The sequence below is a fragment of the Ctenopharyngodon idella genome, chromosome 13, assembly GCF_019924925.1.
Source record: "Ctenopharyngodon idella isolate HZGC_01 chromosome 13, HZGC01, whole genome shotgun sequence".
NCBI lineage: Eukaryota > Metazoa > Chordata > Actinopteri > Cypriniformes > Xenocyprididae > Ctenopharyngodon > Ctenopharyngodon idella.
The window spans coordinates 32659432-32684573 of NC_067232.1; the positions used below are offsets into that span (position 1 = coordinate 32659432).

Below are 25142 nucleotides of genomic sequence, written 5' to 3' on the forward strand. Positions count from 1 at the left end.
ATATTGTGACTTACATCAGAGTGTAACAGATTATCGAAAAAGAAAAAATATTGACACGCGATCCGAATCATGATTCGACACAAAAGATTCATAACGCTCCGAAGCTTAATGAAGCAGTGTTTTGAAACAGGTGAACTAACCCTTTAATAGTTTATATAAATATATATATATATATATATATATAAAGTAACACAATTAGTTACTTTTTAGGAAGTCATAATTTTTTCCATCATCATTTGCTAGCGTTACATTATATGATCACGCTCTTATTCATGCAAATGCTTTTAAACCATTCAAGCGTGACAAGACACAAAAGAGAATGTGGTGCGGTACTGTGAAGTGTTTGATAGCGGCTTTGATTCTGGATATTTCCTACCTGTTAGATCAAATATTTTAAATATACTGCCTTTATGTTGTTTCTACATTAATTTGGAGATTGTGAAATTATTACAATATAAAAATATATTAAAAATTTAATGTTAGGTGTGATTAATTACGGAAAAATGTGTGATTTTAATTAGTTTTTTTTTTTTTAATTGATTGACAGCAGTAATATATATATATATATATATATATATATATATATATATATATATATATAGTTCAGGACTTCAAATATCAGCCCTTTTTTTGACCTTTTCCCCACAGGCGGCCTGTCATAAGGAGCGGCACGTATCCCAGAAGGCCGTGTCCTTCATCCATGATGTTCTGATGGAGGTTCTGAGCAGCTGGGCAGAGCTGCCACACTTTCATTTTAATGAAGCTCTCTTCAGACCTTTTGAGCACATCATGCAGCTGGAGCTCTGCGACGAAGACGTCCAAGATCAGGTCTGACATTCTGACAAATCACACGGCCAAGCTGAAGGATGGATTAATCAAACCCTTGTTCAACAGTGCTTCATGTTCTGCTTGTAGTAAACCCTACAGTGGGTTAATTGCAGCGTCTCATGCATCTGTCTGTTATGGTATACAGGTGATAACATCCATTGGAGAGCTGGTGGAGATGTGTTCAGCTCAGATCCAGTCCGGCTGGAGGCCGCTGTTCAGTGCTCTCCGAACTGTGCATGGAAACAAAACAGATGTGAAGGATTACCTGATAGGAGAATATTCTATGGGTCTGTGAAGTTTACTTTATTGTTACTTATTTGTGCAAAGAATCTGTTTTTTCTCTGATTATTTTCATATATCCTGCATTAATTCAGAACATGCATTTACCTAACAATGTTCTTGTATGCACACTTGTTCTTGTAACCCCCTTTAACTGTAGTGCACAGCCTCTCATTATTGCTTTTATAGCAATGAGCATCAATAACAGCGTTAGGATAAAGGAGTCATCATGCCTATTTCTACAGCACATTTAGACGAAAACAACAAATCATACATCTAAAAAGATAGTTCAATAATTACATTTATTTATAATATTAATTGAACAGACAATTATTTCACCAAGTAATCTTGCTCATTAGCATAATTGTAGGCTTATGATTGCAAAGCAACACAGCAATAGCAGCGCAGTAATATAGACTTCATGGTTACGGGTTCAACTTCAAACACAGCTTATCCAGGAAGAAACTTTACTATGTAGTTTGGTTTTTGATAAATGTTGTTCATAAAAAGTCATCTTCTAAACCAATTCTTTACCCAAATACACTTTGATAAACCTATAATAATGATTAATATTTTAGAGCATACATAAGTCATTCGCCATGCTTGTCATGTCAGAAAAATAGCTCCGGCAACTGTGGCGCATATATGGAGTGGGAGTTTGTCACAACGAACGAGAAAAATCAACCGTGAATCAATCTGAAATGCATTCCTGCTTCATTCTTCATATATACAGGGAAGTCACAGGCACCCGTGTTTGATGTCTTTGAAGCCTTCATCAACACAGACAACATTCAGGTGTTTGCCAACGCGGCCACTGACTACATCATGTGCCTTATGAAGTTTGTGAAAGGTTTAGGTGAGCTGCTCTTTTAAACAATATCAACCACAGTGTGTTTTGCTTCTATTGATTTCCAGTTAATTGTTCACTTTAAAGGTGCAATATGTAAGAATTTTGCAGTAAAATATCCAAAAACCACTAGGCCAGTGTTATATATTTTGTTCACTTGAGTACTTACAATATGCCAAATGTTTCCAACTATTTGTAAATCTTGAGAAAATAGCAGTTTTAACCAATGCTCCGGGACATGTGAGGAGTCGCCTATCAATTGCGTCATACCCGCGTTACCCTCGGTTTCCGGTTTTATTTTGTAGAAACCATGGAAACACCAATGAAGCTTTAATATATTACATTTTAATAGACAAGGGAAAAACTGTTTTGATATATTTGACAGAATATATAGACAGAAAACTAATTGTTGTTATATAGCTCAACATGGTTAGTCTTATTGTTTAAATATAATTTTCTTGATTTTTTTTTTTTTTTTTTTTTTTTTTTTGTGCGAGTACCATGATTTACCAGCCCTCAGAGAAAAACACTATTTTGTCAAGTAGCTAACATAGCATAATCAGATGCAGCTTCATTTTTAGTAACAGTAATACAGCATTTTCTCCATCATACAATGCGTTTTAAAATTAATTCCATGCCATGTATCAACACAAGCCATCCAGCAATTATTATTATGATATTCTAAAGTCGATTTAGCTTAACGTACTGCAGTGTGTAACCATGCGTTCACACTGCCGCCGGCAAGAGCCTCAAAATGCGCCTTGGCTGCCCTGCCAACAACACTGTACAGTGCGTTCGAAATGCCACTGACAGGAGGGTCAATGTAAATGACAAGTTGTGGCAAACAATCGGTATCCTCTCAAGCGAGGACCTCTACATTCCGATTGGTTGCTGCTGAACCGCGTCATAGCTCATTACCATAAAGTTGACCTGACTTCAACTCTCCTCGACGCTCTCACCGTCCAAGACGCGCCGCGCCGCTCTCTCCGGAGTTCGGAGTGTGAACGCACGGTAACAAGTGTCTCACAGCAGCCACCGAGCGAACGCACAGAATAACGTTATAACATCATTTTCAACACTCTCAAATGTAACTAATATGATAAACAGAGCTGCGTTACCTCATACTCATGACCGGAAAAGCGGAAGCGGCGCCGGTGACTGTGGCATAATAAAAGTCCCACTGCTTGTGATGCGTGTGTTGCACAATCGCTCCAGCGGCCTCGTTCAGCTCCCACAACACTTGGTCCTGCTCTGCTTCATACTACAATAACGTTAATAATCTCATCCATGAACATGACTTTTTCCCGAGTCCTATCCCTATTCTTTTCAACCATCCGTTGAGGTGAAGACCACATGTCCCAAGATTCCGCGCTCAAACTTGGCATCATCAAGCTACGCCTTTGTTTTGAATAGACCTCTAGCGGACAGAAAATTTTACATATTGCACCTTCAAATTAGAATTGCACTTTATATTAGATATTGTTCAACTTCAACTTTTTTCTTTACAAGGGATACTGATTTTTTTTCCGATAACATATACACAACATATACACAATATGCAGAACCAATGTTTAATTATTGTTTTAGTCCTAATTTTTGATGCAGACATATCTGATTAAGTAGAAAAATGTGAATATGGGTAAATAAAATAGAGCTCAAACTGATTATCAGTCTCTATATAGTATAAATTAGACTTGCTGTGTGATTATTTGTAGGAGAAGTGGACTATAAGGAGATTGGTGACTGTGTTCATGTCAGTGGATACAGCTCAACAGATCTGTGCCTGCCTGCCCTGGACTATTTGAGGAAATGTTCACAGGTGGGCAAGATGAACGGATTTCTGTCCATAAACGATTTACACACTTTCAAATGTTTTTGTAATGTGGATTTGGGTCAAAGAACGAGTTTTGCATACGAAAAGAATCACAAGTAGTTTGGTGTTTATTATGAATTATTTTGCAGCTGCTTGCCAAAATCTATAAGATGCCATCCAAGCCGGTTTTCTTGGGTGCGCGGCTGGCCAGCCTCCCAATGAGAGCTCAGGAGAGATCCGTGAGCAGCGAGGATGGCATGGACTGTGTTTTAGCAGAGTTTGACGATGATACAGGTGATTTATTTTACCTAATGTTTGAGGTATCATTCATATCAAGATAGCACAAATGATACGGATTGACTTGCAGTATATGGTGAAGTGTAGGTTTAGGAATTTAAAGTGCCCCTATTATGCTTTTTCGGATATTACATTTCATGTAGTGTGTACTATAGCAGCTGTTTGTGATTGTAAAATGTCCGCAAAGTTTCAAAGATCAAAGTGCATATAAATGGAGTTTATGCATTTATATGCACTTTAAATGCTGTTTTCTGCTGCCAAAGCAAATCCACTTTGCATGCACTTCCAAGGGATGAAGACTCGTGTTGGAATTGATACGGTAAAACCAACGCCAGAGTTATGTTGGTACCACTGTGTATCAAGTGCTGAGGAAGAGCTGAAATTCAGATATGGTAATGGGCTTTAGTTTCCAATACATGCTGAAAGTGGTCGGCCAATCACAACAGACTGGGCCATCTGACCAATCAGAGCAGAGTCGTCTCTTTTGGAAAGGCGGGGTTTAGAGAGACTGAATCCTTTATTGAACCATTTCAGACACTGTGAGAAAAGAGCTGATGCTGTAATGTATATTAGAGAAAATTTGTGACAACTGTTAGTTCATGTTGGTTAATGCATTAACTAATGTTAACAAACGAGACCTTATTGTAAAGTGTTACCTCATTATCTACTAACAATTTCTTAGATCTTACCTTGCATTGTATTACTGGTGCATAAAGGTGGTTGGTTTGTATGTGCAGGTCTGATCCAGGTGTGGATTCTTCTGTTGGAGCAGCTAACGGCAGCCGTGTCAAACTGTCCTCGTCAGCATCAGCCACCTACACTTGAGCTACTGTTTGAACTTCTGCGTGAGGTCACCAAGATACCAGGTCAGACACCTGTGAATAACACTAGTCACAATCACACTGCTGCAGATACAAAAACAAACCCATACAGTCATCTTCCTCCTCCATAGGGCCTGGCTTTGCCATCTTCTCTGTCATCCAGCTCCTTCTCCCTGTCATGTCACTGTGGCTACAACGAAGCCATGGCGACCACTCGTACTGGGACATCGCTGCGGCAAACTTCAAGCATGCCATCGGACTGTCCTGTGAACTGGTGGTGGAACATATTCACAGCTTCATCCATTCAGGTAAAACTCTCAAATCAATAATTACAGTTCATATATGTTTATATAGAGTCTTATTTCAATTTCATGATATTCAGCCTACTACCTGATGTGTGCAATATGTGCCATGATATTTAATACAGATATGTGCAGGAGTTTTAAACCTCCTGTAATATCTGGGGTCAAAACAGCTTTGACATCTCTTAAAAATATGCTAATTGTATTTAAACATGTTCATATTGTGTTACAGAGTTTTGACCCCACACAAAAACATTGCTGAAATTTACATGTAACAGGAGGGTTAAGTTGGTGATGACTTTGAAGTGTGAAATTAGGATGTGTGTGTATGTGAATATAAATTGTATGACTTTATGTTTTTGTAGATATTGGCTATGAGAATCTGATTAACCTGATGCTGAAAGATCTCTTCAAACTGCTGGTGTCCTGTGTGGCAGAACCAGCCGAGACCATTTCCAGAGTGGGCTGCTCCTGTATTAGGTGTGTGTGTGTGTGTTTGTGTGTGTATGTGTGTGTGTTTTTGTGACATATCAGGACACAAATTTGTATAATGACATGGGTATGACGTAGGTATTACAAGGAGAGGGTGACTTATGAGGACATTACCCCATGTCCCCATTTTTCAAAAGGCTTATAAATGTGATGGGTAGGTTTAGGGGTAGGGGTAGTGTAGGGATAGAAAATACGGTTTGTACAGTATAAAAACTATTACGCCTATGGAATGTCCTCACAATTCACAAAAACAAACGTGTGTGTGTGTGTGTGTGTGTGTGTGTGTGTGTGTGTGTGTGTGTGTGTTCCAAAACATATTGAACTGCAGCATTGTAGGCAAGCTCTTGATGCAAAGGTTGTTCAAAATGTTAGACAGCATGATTATTCTTTTGGACAAATTGTAAGGCAGCATCTTAAAATACCTTGCAAGCTCAGTGAGAAAATCCATCCAAGGTGATGGATGAAATGTCCACCAAGCATCATTAGCTTAACATGCTGATGTCAAACTCTACTCATCAAATCAATTTTGAGTCCACTCTACCATGTGACAATCACTGTGTATCTCAGGTATGGAGTTAATATTGTGCCATAATTAAACAAACAAATCCAGCATTTTGCAAACAAACACGATCTGCTTTGCAAAGGAAAACTCGACTCGCAAACAAACAGAAAGTGATGTGCAAATACAATCGTCGATTTGAGCGAAAACGCAGAGGAGTCACAAATATATGTATTGTGTTTTACAAATATAAATAAATGAGTCTACATCATATTTCACAAATAAATACAAATCATCCTACAAATGGCATGTAACGTTTGAACAAATACCAAATCTAGTGCATGCAAACACACACCTGTCTGTTACGATTGTAAGACACTTGTAAGATTGTAAGATTGTAAGACACTTATTATTATTATTATTATTATTATTATTATTATAAACGCATGTTTCGGGGCTTCTCTCAGGAGACTAGTGTAAATTGACCCAGAGCAAAGCGCCATCTGCTGTTTTGGAAGAGGAAGTTGCTCAACTGCATTTGTGAGAAAATCAAGCCGAGAGATCTCATAAAAAGGCAAGTGTCTTACAATCGTAACAGACAGGTGTGCGTTTGTATGCACTAGATTTGGTATTTGTTCAAAGGTCACATGTCATTTGTAGGATGATTTGTATTTATTTGTGAAATATGATGTAGACTCATTTATTTATATTTGTAAAACACAATACATATATTTGACTCCTCTGCATTTTCGCTCAAACTGACCTTGTATTTGCACATCACTTTGTTTGTTTGTGAGTCGAGTTTTCCTTTGCAAAGCAGATCGTGTTTGTTTGACACTTGCCTTTTTATGAGATCTCTCAGCTTGATTTTCTCACAAATGCAGTTAAGCAACTTCCTCTTCCAAAACAGCAGATGGCGCTTTTCTATAGGTCAATTTACACTAGTTTCTCAACAGAAGCCCGAAACATGCGTTTATAATAATAATAACAATAATAATAATAATAATAAACTTTGTTTTATAGTGCCTTTAAAAGTTGCACCTCAAAGCGCTTTACAAGAACATACAAATACAATGGAATAGGGGAAATAAAAGATAGAAACATGCATCCAAACACATTTCAAAACATATATATATATATATATATATATATATGTGTGTGTGTGTATGTGTATATATATATACAATAGTCAACATTTAAAGTGGATCAAAAAAGTTAATCAAAGTTGTCCTATGAACAAGGTCCACTTCAAATTCAAGTTTTGATCCACTTCAAATGTTGACTACTGTATATATATTACATATAGGCTAACCTGAAAAAAAGTTTACTTGAAGTTTTCAGCTGATGAAAATAAGTGGTGAACAGGTATGATGATTTCTGAAGGATCATGTGACACTGAAGACTGCAGTAATGATGCTGAAAATTCAGCTTTGATCACAGGAATAAGTTACAACAGAAACCAGTTAATTTGCAATATTTCACAGTATTACTGTTTTTACTGTATTTTTGATCAAATAAATACAGCCTTGGTGAGATTAAGAGACTACATTCAAAACATTCAAAAAACCTTAATGTTTACAAACTTTTGACCGGTACTGTACATGCAGTGAAGATAATCAATGTAAGCGTTGCCTGAACCAAATTTGTGTGGCTATTATTAATATGTTTAAATGAAAATGAAAAGAGGCAGATTGGTGTTTTAAAACATGTTTTGTATAACATGTTTCTGGCGGTTATACATACAGAGATAACCGGAGTAGCCAGAGCGAGTCGAGTGATGTTATCAAGATTGCTGCTGTTGCATTTTGCAGATAATGTAGAATTACCAAACTTTGCGTACTTGGTATTGAGAAACGCCCCACTCACCTGTTCACCACTCATTTTCGTCAGCTGTAAACGCCTTGTAAACTTTTTTCTTTACATGATTATTTTGTTTTATATATAACTATGAATGTCTTGAAAGGTGTTCTGATGTATGTTTCTATCTTTTATTTCTCCTATTCCATTGTATTTTATTTGTATGTTCTTGTAAAGCGCTTTGAGGTGCAACTTTTAAAGGCACTATAAAACAAAGTTTATTATTATTATTATAAACGCATGTTTTGGGGCTTCTCTCAGGAGACTAGTGTAAATTGACCCATAGCAAAGCGCCATCTGCTGTTTTGGAAGAGGAAGTTGCTCAACTGCATTTGTGAGAAAATCAAGCCGAGAGATCTCAGAAAAAGGCAAGTGTCTTACAATCGTAACAGACAGGTGTGTGTTGTATGCACTAGATTTGGTATTTGTTCAAAGGTCACATGTCATTTGTAGGATGATTTGTATTTATTTGTGAAATATGATGTAGACTCATTTATTTATATTTGTAAAACACAATACATATATTTGTTACTCCTCTGCATTTTCGCTCAAACTGACCTTGTATTTGCACATCACTTTGTTTGTTTGTGAGTCGAGTTTTCCTTTGCAAAGCAGATTGTGTTTGTTTGCAAAATGCTGGATTTGTTTGTTTAATTATGGCACAATATTAACTCCATACTCAGGTGCTTATCAGGTTATTTTCAAGATAAAAATTCAGGAATGAAAGAAGGCTTGAATTTGAATTTATGCTGCAAAATATGATTAGATTAGTTTATTATGTCTCCAGTATAGTAGCAGTGGACATAATAAGTTTTGATGTGTTATGTTTGATTTCCAGGTATGTTCTGGTAACAGCAGGGCCTGTCTTCACTGAGGAGATGTGGCGGTTAGCATGCTGTGCCCTGCAGGACGCTTTCTCAGCTACCCTGGAGCCTGTGAAGGTGACTGTCATTATAACATTTACTGAAGCCTCCACTGTCCAAACATCTTGCATGAGCTTTGACAAAAAGCTGTTCTTTGTAACCAGTGTCAGTGCAAAATCATTTTCGTGGAAACAGCTGCTAAGGCAGGGGTGTCAAACTCTCAGACCTGCAGAGTTAAGCTCCTTCAGGCTTATTAGAAAGCTACAGGTATGTGTGTTGGAGCTGGGTTGTGGCCCTCCAGGAGCTGAGTTTGACACCAGGAGAAATTTAAGGCTGTAAAAAGTCTTAAATATCTTAAATGGTGTAACAAATGTCTTAATTATCTTTTTAAGAGGTCTTACATTTGCCGATGAGTGAGTGTGTTGTTCACTGATATATTCTGCATGCCTAGCAGAACTACCTGTTAACCACTAACCAGTTTATCTGTCATGACTATTCATGAAGTTAAAAGTGAAAAATTAAGAATGGTCCATAAGCTATAAACTAAACCGTTTCTTGAGCTCTCTACATCAGCCTCTCAGGCGTCTAGACTTTGTGAGCACCCTGAGGTTCACACAAGCTGTTTCTAAGCTGACGAAAATGAAAACAATGAGTACAAATGAAAACAAGAGTAATGGAAAGTTTTGCCTCCGTAAAATCACATGCCAGCTACATCGTTTTGAACATGAAAATTCATTGTCACAGTATTTTTAAACACATGTTCTGTCGTTGTTTACGACAATAGATGAGACTTCATGCTTAGTTTTCGGCCACATGTGGTCTTTGCTGTCTCAACTAATATCCAGGGAGTAATCTTCTTTGAGGATTAGTGTTGTGCTATTTTCTGGAAAGAAGTAAAATGGTGCTACTGTCAGTAATTTGAATACACATGTGTAAACTTAATGCTTTGTGATAATGAGACTTTAGATTGTAATAATTTTCCTTTTTATTTGGCAATTAAGTTTCCTAAAGACTATGCCAGTAAGCCATTGTTTTGCTTCAAAAACAACATTGCATCAAACAATGATGAAATTTTTATTTAATTATTTTTTGCATTTCATTTGGGGCTGCAGATGGCAGAAAAATTATAGACCTTAAAACAGTGAAAAGGATCAAAGACAGAGGGGGATTGATTCATTTCCAAGAATCAGTTCATTCATGCTGTAAACATTGGGAATCTACTTGACTACAATGGCTTTGTGGTTAAAATGATGGTTCAGCTCATTCACCTTTTAAGCCATATTAAAACTAATACGTTTACATTGAATATTGGCAAAAGGCTGAAGCTATATCATCCAACCCTAGACCTATCTGGTGTACTGAATGAAAGGTTTTCCTTTCATAGTTTCACTAAGACTTTCACTTACACACATATCCTGCTTACATGCTGATGCTCTTTTGCAGTTATATAACTGCTGCTATAAGAAATGTTGATATAGGTCAAGCACAGAGTACTGACGTGCAAGAGCTTTATTCATGCAAGCACTTAAAGAGCTTGCTCTGTACAGCGTTTTTAACGGGGAGAGGATTAATGTATCACGTGTGTGTATAAACCAGTGCAAGTTTTATTTGCTCTGCAAGTTGCATCCAAAAAGTGGGAAAACAAAAAAGAAGAAATGTATTTAATTTATATGTATTTAATATATAATATACAGTATTGGCCAAAAGTGATGTCCAGAGGGGATATTTGTTTTTAATGACTCTACAAGTTCAATTAAGCCATTAAAATATGTGGAAAATATTTTATATTTGTTTTAATATTTTCAAAATGAGGGAAGAACAAAACACTAAACTAGGTTAAAGTATTTATTTGGCAAAAGAAGGCAAACTACAGCTACAGGTTTTATTTCACTATGAAAAACTAAAAAGTTCACAGGAAAAAGCAAAAAATTTACTACAATATAATCAATTATTAAAATTTTGTTAGTTCTCTTATTTTTGCATGTGTTCATAACTTTTTTGTATGACAGCATGGCCAAAAATGATGTCGCACAATTTGGCATGATTCATTGTGTTGCCATCACAAATAAACCAATTGACTCCAAGCACAACTGCACAATATGCTTACAAAATCTTTAACAAATTTGCAATAATATTTGAATTAAGCGTAATGTATGTGTGTGTGTGTGTGTGTGTATTTATATACATACATTCCCTTTTAATAAAAAAAGTGTTATAAAATCATGAAGAGACAAGTCTTTCTTTGTTATTGTTTCCTAAATCCCTTCTCTTCTCTCTGGTAGAATCTGCTGGCTTGTTTCCGGAGCGGTTCGGACAGTTTCACAGGAGATGCGTGTGAAGTGAAAGTAGCGGCCCCGTCACACTCCCCTTCAGCAGAGGCCGAGTACATGAGGATCCGGGCCATGGCTCAACAGGTACATCCGCGCACCTCACCTCATTTACACCTGTAGAGTGACCAACTCAAACTGCTAGAACATACTGATACTGTCAGAAAATAAAGCTACAGGTATAAAAATGGATAGTTCTGGCTTTAAAATCTGCTTTGATGAGCCACATTTGAAGACAAGTCAAGTTTATTTATATAGCGCTTTAAACAATAGCGATTGATTCAAAGCAGTAAACAGGAAAACAGCAAAAATTTCTTCAATCAGGAATCAATCATTTCAGTTATAAATTTATTGGACAATTTCAAAGTCTGCTGTATGTGTTACATGTATGTTAAGGGCCCCAAAAGACACTTAAACCTTGGAAAAAATAATCCTTTGGAAAACAATATTGCTCTGCACACATTCAGTGAGAACAAGAATCAACACTGCCATTGAAAATATTATACTATACTATATTTTATTATACTATAGAAATAAATAGTACTAAAAGTAGTCATGAAAATGCCACAATGCAAAGAATGTTCCTGACAATACAGTAGGCTTCATTATCTTGAAGCAAAATATTAAATTATTTCTGTAGCATTAGAGTAGCTGGTGTTTTATTAAAGCGATAAATCACATGTTGCCATGCGCGCTTTGCTTGTTGTGCCCAACAACCCAAGGATGTAACTGAATTTTCAAGATTGTGATGAGACCAAAGGTTAAAATGTTGTAATCTGCCAGTTGAAAACCCTGTAGTGGTTGACCACTAAACTATTTTGAGGGGTAGTGTACAGCTTAATGTAAATTTCAGTTGCAGCCCTGCTTTACTCATGGTGAAGTCAGTGTAATGCACAGCCTCATGTAGCATATTGCATTAAAGACGACCATTATGTTTTTTTAATGTTCATCTGTGTAATGTTGTTGTTGTTGAGCATGAAAAATCTCTGCAAAGTTCCAAAGCACAAAGTCTCTCCAGCAGGAGTTCTTCTCTATATCAGTGTCAGTGTTTCTGAACACCCTGAAACGCCTCCATTGCAGTCTTGAGTTTTCTTCACAATATTCCTTATTTAAATAATTCATACGCAGAATAAAGGGGCGGGGCCTGGTTGAGTTAGTTAGTAGTGTGTTGAAACTGGCGGTTATGGTAAGGGGCGGGACATTTCCCAAACACCAATCACAACACACTGCTTTAGCCGACCAATCAGAGCACATTGTGCTTTTCAGAAGGAGGGGCTTCATATAGACAGGAACTAAACAGAGCGTTACTGACAGACTGGGAAGAGAGGAGCTGCAACAATGGAGAATATGAGGAAAATAATGAACATTCAAGCAGGAAAACCTGTGCTAGTAGAGACCAAAAACATCATCAAGACTTTGTAAAAAAGCATAATATGGGCTCTTTAATTATTGTGTGTATAATCCATTGTTTATAATGGTTGGATTATTTTTTTCTTCTTCCAGGTCTTCATGCTAGATACACAGTGCTCACCTAAAACCCCGAGCAGCAAGGAAGGGTTTGAGCATGCTCAGTCCTGTGTGCTGATTATTGAGCTTCCTGCTGATCAGCAGTCCAATGGTCAAGCTCAGAAGAGGTGAGAGGATGGACATTTAAACTCAGACTGATGATATTTATTATTTTAATAGCAGTGTATATATCATGACGTGATACAGAACTGCAAGAACGTGAGGGGACGCGTCACTCCCAATATTCAGTTTAGTGGTTCATCAATATTGGTTTCAGTGACTGATTCGTAAAATTAATCCATAGACCAGATATTAAAGAGCCAAGTTTTATAACCTCCAATATAAAATGTTAAAGCGTCATGAAACCCTGTTTCAGCAGCAGTCAGTTCTCACCACAGTTCAGAAAAATGCTACAGAAGTGGGCGTGGTTAAGCTGTGGAGTGGAGGGGGATGAGGGGAGACTGACAACACAGATACGGCTTCTGAATCTGATTTTGCTCTCATTAAAAGCATCAAAGCTTCCCACAAATGCACGCTGCAAATTACCATTAGATGCAACACAATATACACTATAATTTAATGCACAAATAAATGCACAACCATTCACATTTTGTTCTCTGCATCGAATACATATTTGAACTCGCCGTTGCATCTTTGATAACTTTTGAGACTTATTTTGCTGCGTTTTTATAAGCCATTTGATTGGTTAAAGAGCCGTATAGACCGGTTACACTCACAGTGTGGATGAATTGCGTTTTTGAAGAGAACTTGTGCGAGGCAGAAACTCTTACAAAGCAAAAATAAACACTCATTTTTGATCCATTAATACATCTCTCTCATACTGTATGCGATCTCACTGTTTGAAGCGCCTGTCATAGGAAATCAACGCATGCTGTTGTGAATAATTAAGGCATCTTCTCATAGGATAAGGACACACAGTCTCATGAATAATTTTGAGACACCTATAAGTCATCACCTTACTATAGTACGAGAAAACGTCACATTCTGTGATGTTGACACAAAGACAAAAATTAAAATTAACTAGTTTTCTCATACTTCTGTGATGTTCAACACACACAACTCTGTTAAAATCCAAAATTTGGTTTAGGGTTTCATGACCCTTTTAAGTAAAATGAAATAGTTAAATTACAGATTAAAACTGAACTGATGTTTTAATCATACAGTAACATGTGTATGTTTTCTTATTCTCTTTTGCATGCTTGACAGAAAAATTGGGTAAGGCCACTGCAAACAAAATCTGCATGCCTTACTGTACTTCCATTTTAATGTAATGTTTAATACTTTTTAAGTGATCTGTTTGCTTACAGAACAGGGTTGTACACTGCATGACGCTGCATTTGTTTTGTTTTTCTATACAAAGTATGCATGGAGTAGAAACAAAGAAACTTCATTTTTAAAGTTAGTTCACCCAAAAATGAAAATTAGCCCATAATTTATTCTCATGTTATCCTAAGTGTATATGATCTTTTGTCAGACGAACACAATCTGAGTTATGTTAAAATATATCCTGGCTCTTCCAAGCTTTAGAATGGCGCTCACTATTTTGAAGCCCAAAAAAGTGCATCTATCCATCATAAACGTACTCCACATGACTCCAGGGGTTAATAAAGGCCTTCTGAAGCGAAGCGATGCTTTTTTGTGACAAAAATATCCATATTTAAAACTTTATTAACTATAATAACTAGCTTCCGGCAAACGGCCTACACAAGTCGACTTGCATCGCGTCAGAGGTTTCTCTTCCGCTGTAAGTCGACTTGCGTATGGATGTTTGTCAGAAGCTGGTTATTATAGTTTATAAAGTTGTAACTATGAATATTTTTCTTACAAAAACCCATCACTTCACTTCAGAAGATGAATGGATGCACTTTTTTGGGCTTCAAAATGTTGGTTACCATTTACTACCATTATCAAGCTCGGAAGGGCCAGGATATTTTTTTAATATAACTCTGATTGTGTTTGTCTGAAAGAAGATAGTCATATTCACCTAGGATGGCTTGAGGGTGAATAAATCATGGGATAATTTTCATTTTTGGGTGAACTAACCCTTTAAATTCTATGTTACAAAGTTTAAAACATCTGTTTTACACATATACTACTACTCCTGATCCTAAATGAAATTCTGATCCTAAAGAATCTGTTTAAATCAAACTGAATGAATCGTTTTATTCTGTTCTGTGCAGGATTCCCTTCAGGACTCTGGTGGTGAGTCTGCTGTCCCATCAGGTACTCCTGCAGAACCTGTATGACATCCTCTTAGAAGAGTTTGTCAAAGGTTCTGGGAGCTCTGAGGGCCAGGGCAGAATCACGGCAGTGTCAGAGCCAAAAGCCGCAGGCTTCCTCCGCTACATCTCAATGCAGAACCTGGCCATCATCTTTGACCTGCTGCTGGACTCGTACCGCACAGCGCGGGAGTTTGACACCCGTCCGGGCCTCAAGTATCTGCTCATGAAGGTGTCAGGGGTGTGTGGAGCTGCTAACTTATACCGCCAATCTGCCATGAGCTTCAATATCTACTTTCAGGTACAGTTACATTCTTACCTCAGTATGTGCAGTGGTTTGACAAAATAATGTGAACACCTGGGAAATGGGTAATGTTTCTTTATTAAGGTGTGTCGGAAAACTGCTACAACCACTGCCACCTTTAGTCGGAATACTGCTGCCACCAGTGGTCGGGTGTCTGTTGGTTTTACAGCTAACCTGAGTTGTTTAATGTATTTTTGCCGTGAGGCCGGAAAAGATGGAATGAATAGAGTACAACTTAGGCAATCATTCAAGTCCAAGTGGTTTTATTTCAGACAGCGGTCTCGTCACACGTGCTCCTCCAACCCAAAGTTCCAAATGAATAAAAATAAACCAACAAAAGTACTCAAATTAAACTGTACAAAACATACACATACTGAGAGCAGCAAAATAAGACATAATCCAGCATTTGGCTTGACTAGCAACAGCCCTTGGATGTCCATGGCCCGACCAGCCCCCTTCCCCCCAAACACCAAGTTTGTATATCCAATCTTCCCGCTGAACACTAGCGGATTCTACCAACTATAGGGGTCGATTAACACCCATGACAAGAAATACACCTTTAGTAAAGCAACAGTGTTATCACATACACATGTCAACATGTAAACATGATCATAAATATTATCTTTGATCAAATATAACCCATACACATTACAAATAAGACAATGGCCATTTCAAAGCATTCAAATCAATCTCTGTCCCAGTAAATGGTATAACCACTAATTAAGAGTAATCGGTGATATTCACGTCATCATGATGCTCCCAAACACAGGACCAGACAGGTAAGTTAGACCATGAAATGTGTTAAACAATAAACATGTACAAAATAAAAGAAATATGCAACCTTCCTAAGTCTCTGTTCACTTCTTGTACTCAGCTACAAAACAATTTGAACACTAGACATTGACGTTTTCTCTATACCCATATCAAATCATAATCATAACATAACCAATAAATAAATATACACAATAACACTGTGAATTGATGTTCACGTGATGATTACCTATGTGTTCATCATCACAAGGTGTTTTACCAAAATTTGCCTTTAATACAGCTTCCAACTTTATTACAATAGATTAATACAACTTTTGAAAGTCTTTCAGAACATCTGCCAGTTGCTTCAGAGATGTTGAAGGAGGGAATCTGCTTCTCACTGTTCCCTCCAAAACTGCCCACAGTAGTTTAATAATATAAATATAAATATAAGCTGACCAAGGCAGATGATGAAGTTCATCCTTGTGCTCCAGCTGTCCAGGTTTTATGATCATAACATCATCTTTGAGATTAGATTTTTAGCACTTGCAGCTCTTTCACTGATATTGGCTCTGTGAAGTTTTCTGTGGTCAGGTTTTGTGGAAACATGCTCTTCAGGGTGAATATTGAGATTTGCCATTACTTTGCCGCAGTTGTTCTGTGTTGTTTGGACACAATCCTTAGTGTTCAACGGTCCCTGTCATTCACTTTCGGTTTTTGCCCTCTATTCTTCTTCCCTGATGAAGTCTTGCCATGCTTTGTGTTCACAGTCATAATCATGAAGACAGATGTTCTTAAAACACACAACAATTGGGCGGTTAAGGTTACAGATGTTCTTGTTAAACAGGCGCCAATGATTGGCCCTTTTTGCACGTCTAACAATTTGCCCATTTCACTCATGGCTTGTACTAAACACTGCTGAAAAACCACTTATACTGCACTGATATACACACTAGAGAATATAAACAACAAAGATATATAAAAGATAATCAGTATTTTTTTTTTTTTTTTACTGTAGCCTACAACAAATGATATTAACCTTATAATAATGGGTGTTCACATTTTGTCCAACCCCTGTACATATGTGTGTGTGTGTGTGTGTGTGTGTGTGTATTGATGATCAATAATTAACAGGTTCTCAAAAATACATTAGCAAATGTTAAAAGTAGTTCTTTGAACTTTTTATTTAATAAATGTATCATAGTTTCCACAAACATATTAAGCAGCAAAAACTGTTTTCAACATAGTAAATGTATTTTAAAAAGGTAATAATAAGAAATGTTTCTTGAGTATATTAGAATGATTTCTGAAGGATCATGTGACACTGAAGACTGGAGTAATGATGCTGAAAATTCAGCTTTAATCACATGAATAAATTACATTTTACAATATATTCACATAGAAAACATTTATTCTAAATTATAAAAAAATATTTCACAATATTACTGTTTTTACTGTATTTTTGTTCAAATAGATACAGCCTTAATGAGCAGAAGACTTCTTTCGAAAACATAAAATTAATTCCAAACTTGACCGGTAGTACTGTATGTATGTATATACAGTATACACTGCCCGGCCAAAAAAAAAGAAAAAAAAAAGTCCCTGTTTGGATTTAAATAGGCAAATGCTTAAGGTGAGGACTCAGAGGTGCCAATTTATGTGTGAAAATGATTCTTCATCCTCCCTCCCAACCATTCTTTCACAATTTGAACCTGATGAATCTTGACATTGTCATCCTGGAATATGGCCATGATGTGTCTTCTTACATGGTTGTTTAAGAAATCAATTAGGGTTAGAAGAACTGCTAGAAACATACTAGAAACATAATAAATACTGTGATAATGATCAATCATAGACTCTTAAACATTTGACTGTTTAAATCCAAACAGCAATTTTTTTTATTTTTTTTTGGCCGGGCAGTGTATATATTAATATATGTATAGTAGGGCTGGGTCAATATATCAATGTATCGCGATTCGTGGATCGATTTGGATATTTTCCAAATGCATCCTGATTTTCTCTCTAATCGATTCTGAGCTTAATATTTAACAGCAGATGGCGCTCTAGGCTAGTTTTGAACCACACGCTCAAATGCTCATGAAGAAGAGCGCTCATGCATTCAGCTGAGTCTGAGAATGTACTTGTATCTCAGAATGATTTTATGACGTGAGATGAATGTAAACAGCCTACCGCAAACACCCTTGTAATTCGCTTCAGCCTTTTTGAACTTTATGAATAATTATTTTATAAAAGGTTGAAGTGGTGTGTGTAAGGAATTGGAAGAGAGCAGAGTACGGCTGTTTCTAAAGCACGCAGTGCCATCTGCTGTTAAAACTAAGCTCAGAATCGATTCGAGAAACGCGATGGATTCGGAAAATCTCCAGAATCATTTCTCGATCTATCGATTTATTGCCCCAGCTCTAATGTACAGTAATATATTATAGTATATGTATAAATGAGTACTAATGAATTATGAATTTCTGATATTTTGCATAGTAACAGTAATCACTTTTACTTTCACAACAGAAAGCTGTGAAAGCCCAACATTTTTCTGGCGTTGCAGTTCTGCTGCTGCTGCTGTTTTGACACTCTAGATGTGTGAAACCTTACTATGTTCATTTGTGTTTACGTTTAAGCGTAAGGATGCGAAAATGAAATCGAATGATTTAACTGGTAAATATTTTTGTTCATGATGGACCATCTCAATATGCTTTCCTGTCCGGTGTTTAGGCTTTGCTGTGTGCAATGCTGACAAACCAGGAGAACATCACGGTGGAGCAGGTGAAGAAGATCCTGAGTGAGGAAGAGGAGGGCGGCTCTGACTCTTCACAGCAGTGCTCCTCCGAGGATGAAGATATCTTTGAGGAGATGGCCCAGGTGAGTCCTCCGCGTGCACGTGAGAAGCGGCAGTGGCACACTCGCATCCCGTCTCTGAGCACGCAGCCCGCCAGCGGCGTGGACTGGGCATGGCTGGTCAAACGTCTGCACAAACTCTGCATGGACTTGTGCAACAACTACATTCAGATGCACCTGGACCTGGAGAGTAGTCTAGGAGAACAGCCTACCCACCGGGCCGACCCACTCTTTTTCTTGCCGCTTTTTAATTCGGAGACCTCCACACCCTCTACCGGGGGCCTGTCGGGCCACGGGACACCCACAGAGGACAGCTTCCGCCTGCACCTTGACGAGACACCCTCAGAGGAGGTCCACAGTCCCGGTGGGTTGAGTGCGACCCTCCCACAACTGAGAGGAGAAAGGAGGGACGGGGCCCGTAAGAAGGAATGGTGGGAGAGTGCGGGAAACAAGCTGTACACCATCGCCACCGACAAGACCATCACCAAGCTTATGATCGAGTACAAGAAACGCAAGCAGCAGCACAATCACACCACGTATGCCAAAGATGCCAAACCGGGAGAGAAGAGGGGCGAGGCGGTGACCCTGCGTGGCCCGGACTCCCCAGGACCCCAGAGGCCCCAGCAACTAGTAGAGCAGGGGCCCATGCGTCACTCCTTCAGCGCGGGGCCCGAGCTACTGCGGCAAGAGAAGAGACCTCGATCGGGCTCCACGGCCAGTTCACACAACATCTCACTCAGAGACTCTGAGGCACAGATACAGGTACACTCTAAATAATAATGTGTTGCAACAGTTTGCATCATTTTTTTTGAGTTATGACAACTTTGAGTGAATTTACTTTCCAACAACAAGCTACACTGAGTTAGAGGAACTTAATAATTTGTAGCATAAACACATATTTTTAAGCTGATTACTCAAAAAAATTAAGTCACTCCAACTACCAGAGTTGTAGCCCTGTAAACAATTAATCTTTTCTATTTCAGTTCAAATCCACAGCTATCATAGCACAAGCTAACATAACTTAATTAACATACATTTAAAGAACAAGTAAGATATTACTCATCACTGGCATTAGCGCAGTCATTGCTTATAGAGTCAATAGTGTTTACCTTCATGTACTCTTCAGCACATTGATAACCACAAACACTTCAACATTACAGAAACTCTTTTAAATGTCTAACATAACAGCATTAAACACTAACCCCATTATTTACACTGCACACGTCTGCGGCGCGTTACGGCTCCGACACGGCCATCGGAGTCGATCGCTGCCACTCTAGTCAATGCTTGTGTTTACACCAGCTTCGCTGAAGATAGGCGCCAAGTCTATTTTTGACGGACGCCGCGTCCAAGCCACGCAGTTCAAATACAAAATAAAGTCAAAATAATCACGCTATGTAGACTCCCGCTCATATTTCCCATCACTAGGAGGCCAGAAATTGACAACAAGAGATTCGAAGTTGAAAAACTTGAAAATATTTTATCCTTGTCGTCCATAACTGGATTTTTAAGTGTATTAAGTTAATCTGTAGGCTATAGAAATAAAATAAAGTAGTGCATAGCAATAAACACAATTAAAAACAGGACAAAATATAACCATTTAGCCATTAAAAACACATTTCATTTCAACATTTATTCTCATTTTCTAGTCCTATGCAAAGCATGCTGGGAACTAGAAATCCACTGCTTTATCAAGACAAATTCATTACGTTACTACAACTTAATTTTTTTAAAAAGCCAATTAACACAGAAATTTGAGTTTAAATTACAGACGATATTAAGTTATGATCAATATTATTATGTCAACAGAACTCTACAAAATAATGTTTGCAACTTAAAAGGTTTAAATATAACAATAAATGAGAATTTTTAACTTGCAACCATGAATTACTTTTTAGAGTGAAAGACAGGACCGGAAATGAAGTACACTTACCAGTATCACATGAGCAAACTAAAACCTCTAACGTCAATGTGGATGAATCATTTTAAAATCATGAATAATGCATTTACCAAAGTTGACATTAAAGTCAACATAAAATGGAAGTTGCGCTAGTCTTTTCTACCCTATTGTGACGTTTGTCCGAGTAAAACGCTTCTTGAACAAGAAAAAATGTAGAGCGGGGCTTCATTTTTTTCTGTGGGGAATTGATTGGATGGTTGTGGTTTGCTATTGGTGGATCTCATGTGAGTGACAGGTTGCCCCACCCTCGTCATCAGAGAAGAGAAGAGATGAACTTCAAGGGGGAGGGGAAGTTATTCTGGTTCAGGATTACAAATTAGAATAACTTCCATTTTATGTAACAAACCCAGATGCGACCAGTGGTGTTATTGTTAACTAAAGCTATTAAAAATAATTTTTGTTAATTGAAACAAAGCTAAAATAATATATAAATATTAGATGAGAAACTTAAACTTAAATGAAAATTAGAAATGTTGCCATGGCAACTAAATGAAATAAAATAAGTTTAAGTTTAAATACTAAACTGACTAAAAGAGAAATAATAATGAATTAAAGCTAAATAGTAATATTTAAATGAAAATAACTACTTTAGGGGTTTCTGCAGGTTTTATGAAAGTAAATCTAAGACTTATTTAAGATCTTTTTAAGACCAAGTAAAGAAAATTTAAGGAATAAATTTAAGATAACACAGTAAGTCAATATGTTCTCTATATGGAAAAAGGGAGAAACACAATGACTTGTAGCAGCACTTCAGAGTCTGAAAATACAACTTCCAACAGATATCCATTACTTTTTAATTCATTTTACAAAAAAAAAAAGCTTGAATCGTTCTGCTCAAAACCACTACAATATGGAAATAACTTTAACTGTACCTTCTGATCATACTGCAAAAAAGTGATGTTTTTCCTCAGTATTTCTCTTTTTTCCAGTACAAATGATTCTTAAATCATGATACATTTATTTGAGATGCAAAATGACAAAATATGTAGTCTTGTTTTCTGTGAAATTGATCAAAATGCAGTTTATGATTAAAACAAGAACAAATATCTGCCAATGGGCTCAGATTGACCGATATTTGTTCTTGTTTTAAGCATAAACTCACTTAAAATTACAGAAAGTTACAAAAAATTACAGAACCTTCAAGTAATTGTGATTAAATGAAAAAGTCTTTTTCTGGAATTGCAGATTTCTTGTATATAGGACTGATATTATTTTATGCAAACTTGGATTTGTCCATTTTCCTGCCCAGGCCTGGACCAACATGGTCCTCACAGTCCTGAATCAGATCCAGCTCTTGCCGGACCCCACATTCATTGGCCTCCAGCCAGCGGTGTTCCCCTGCATCAGTCAGCTGACCTGTCACGTGACTGACCTCAGAGTGCGGCAGGCGGTGCGTGAGTGGCTCGGGCGGGTGGGGCGCGTTTATGACATCATCCTGTGATGACCAGCCTTTTTCATGTGCTTTACTCTTCGCCTCAGCATATGCTCATATATTCTGACGCTGTTACCTGTCTAACTTTGCTAACTATTTTTATTGTAGTGCACAGTGATCTCTGTGTAATACAATCCCTTTTGTGGATGTTCTTCAATATTCATGCTGTTATATTCAGAATCTATATTTTTATTTATTTATATCTCTGAAAGTTTATTGGCTTTAAATGTACATGTGCCATAAACAGAAGTATGTTGTTTTCCAGGGTGTTTTTCTCTCATTTAACCCTTTAAAACTTCAACTTTAAACTCCCCTGAACATTGCAACCAGTTAAAGTCATTGCACAATGATATGTGGAACTTATTGCACTTTTGTTAATGCTTTGAATAATATATCTAAAGCATGAACTTGTGCTTTTTAAATGCAGTTTTATGTTGCTACTGTAGTATTATGACAACACATTTCATGTCCATAATATACAATGCCTTTAAATATCTAACTCAAGACAATTCCTCTGACTTCTATTTTATTCTGAACAAAAACACTGTACAGGACATTATGTCCTTTTGTAGTCTGTATAATACTCATAGAATATCAGCTATAGTTTAAAATCAGTAGTCCAGATGTGTTGGCTTCATCTCAGTTTGTTTTTGTCTGTAAATCTGGAAACATTGGAGTCGCATTCACACGAAAGCTGATCCACAAACACTGCACTAGTTCTCAAACCTCATTATTCTGTTTAATATCCAATGTCCGTCCATCCAGTCAGCCAGAAACTGTGCACCATAGATTCCACTACCCAAAATCCAATGGGAATCTATGGTTTAAATATCAGATACTAGTTTTAGAGTTCACCAAACAACATTACATCTGACTAAACTTGAATAAAATAGTGAGAAATAAAATATTTACAATAGTATACTTTTCATAGCTGCACCGTATGTTGTCTTAAAAGTCTAAAAGCCACTCGCTGAAACTATTATTTCAAACGGTTGAAATTTAAGGACAGTTTTAACTGGAGACTATTTGCAATCTGTATTTATTAAAATTGGATATCTTTGCACTTTTAGATGCATACAATTTTAATGCTTTATCCCAAATATGCTTTATTCCTTGATCTAGAACTGCAGTTGTTTGAATATTATTTTTTGTCTTCAATCATCTGCATGTATCATGTATATGTTGATTTGTATGTGTGCGTGTGAAAAAGGATATGCATTTTATTTATTTTGTGATGCTTAGTGTTATCAAGAGGAATTTGCTCAACACATATGACAAGCTACAAAGAAATGGAATGTAATTCATATACAGTTATTTCAAAAAAGGCTACTGTGCTGTACTTCAATATGTGAAATGGGATCTATAGGAAGATCTGGACCCATATACAGATATTCTTTACATATATCCAGTGCACACAGCCTGTGTTGCATAATCATAATCAGAATGTATAATCCTTGGCTCTATTTGCTCATATTCTGTTGAGTTTATGGCAACTGCTTGGCGTAAACAACAGGGGGAGATTAAACAGGATGTTGAAAGGGACCAAAGACAAATTTATGACAAATTTATATTCAATATGAGATTGAATTCTGAAAAACTATTACTAAGTACTTTATTTTTAGCAAAACAAAGGTGTTTTATTTTTTTTATTTTTTTGTTGAAAGCCTGATTTATCTAGAGTTCAGGTTTTTTTATTATTCTTTATTACTTTTTCCTCTTTTTTTTCCTCCAGGTAGGTACAAATTGAAGTACAGTTTACATTTGTGTTGGTTTTGTAAGTAGTCGGAAGCACAAAGTTCTCTTTGAACAGATTGTGAAAAATGTTCAGACTTTATAAACTCCAAGGGATATTTTTAGAGGATTTTTTCTGTAAATGATTGATTTGAGACCTTGGTCTAAATCCATAGGAAAACACTATGGTTTATGTTGTGCAGACTTAAGCTAAACCTAAAAATGCAAGCTACAGCATATTTCTGTGTAATACTCAAAACATGTCTTAATTTTAGCTCTGCTAACGTATGTTTAATTCATAATCTCCATTTCCAGTGCACTACTAGTAATGATCTCATAATGTACCACACATACATTATTTTAAATACTATGGCCAGGATATGTTAGTGTGGATGTTTGGACGGAGTGCGCTCGTACTTATACTTTACTACATGCTGTTTATTATTAAACTTCTATCAATCAACTGCAGTATGTGCGTTATGCTGAATGTCTTCTGAAGTGTTTATTAGACGATCGTTTATGTTGTAAGTGTTGTAGAATAAATAAGCAGAGTTACAAACTGTGTGTGTGTGTGTTTTTTATTGGCAAGAGTGACTAGCCACTTTATTCTGTTTATTATTATGAAATGGTTAGTTCCTGTCCTTGATTCTGATTGGTCAATAGCTGTGTTTTATTCACGATAAAACATGGCTATGACCGCTTCACCCAACGGTTCTGTGTATCACTACACAACACCCTTAGCAACCACTCTTAGCAACGTAAACTGTTCGTTCTCAATTGATATTGTTCATTGAAGCTTACTGTAGAAGAGTATTGTAGGAAAAAGATTGAGTGAGTGAGTTTATTACCTGCATTCAGATTTAGCATTTTCCTTCAGGTCAGTCCTGTGTTCATAATAAAAAATCTGTTTAAATGTCTGATGTATTATCTTGTCCTTTTAACAGTTAAGGGGTTTTCCCGTGACTGACAGTCACTATTCAAAGCATTTTTCAGTTGCGTCTTGTTCCGTGTTTACAACAATTCAGTCTTTTCAATGTAAAAGTCTTCGCTACTGACTGACACACTCATAAAGACAGTCTTTGCCATCATCTAATGGCGTAATAATGTAACTTCTGTTGCTGTTCACGGTCAGGGACTATTT

General features: G+C 37.0%; 1 protein-coding gene across 2 annotated transcripts in view; it reads left to right on the forward strand.

Annotated features, from left to right (window-relative positions):
- Nucleotides 1-24560, forward strand: part of arfgef3 (ARFGEF family member 3) — a 58487-nt gene extending 33927 nt beyond the window's left edge. Inside the window, exons 20-34 of one of the 2 annotated variants that reach the window (XM_051916176.1) lie at nt 649-828; nt 974-1115; nt 1841-1963; nt 3670-3773; nt 3917-4061; nt 4802-4930; nt 5017-5193; nt 5553-5667; nt 8874-8976; nt 11181-11312; nt 12729-12859; nt 13959-13967; nt 14933-15272; nt 18756-19640; nt 22088-24560. In XM_051916176.1, the coding sequence (XP_051772136.1) occupies nt 649-828; nt 974-1115; nt 1841-1963; nt 3670-3773; nt 3917-4061; nt 4802-4930; nt 5017-5193; nt 5553-5667; nt 8874-8976; nt 11181-11312; nt 12729-12859; nt 13959-13967; nt 14933-15272; nt 18756-19640; nt 22088-22279 (2907 nt within the window). In that variant the 3' untranslated portion in view covers nt 22280-24560. The remainder of the gene's footprint in view (nt 1-648; nt 829-973; nt 1116-1840; nt 1964-3669; nt 3774-3916; nt 4062-4801; nt 4931-5016; nt 5194-5552; nt 5668-8873; nt 8977-11180; nt 11313-12728; nt 12860-13958; nt 13968-14932; nt 15273-18755; nt 19641-22087) is intronic. The other variant, XM_051916177.1, reaches the window with a different exon arrangement.
- Nucleotides 24561-25142: the final 582 nt, after the last annotated feature.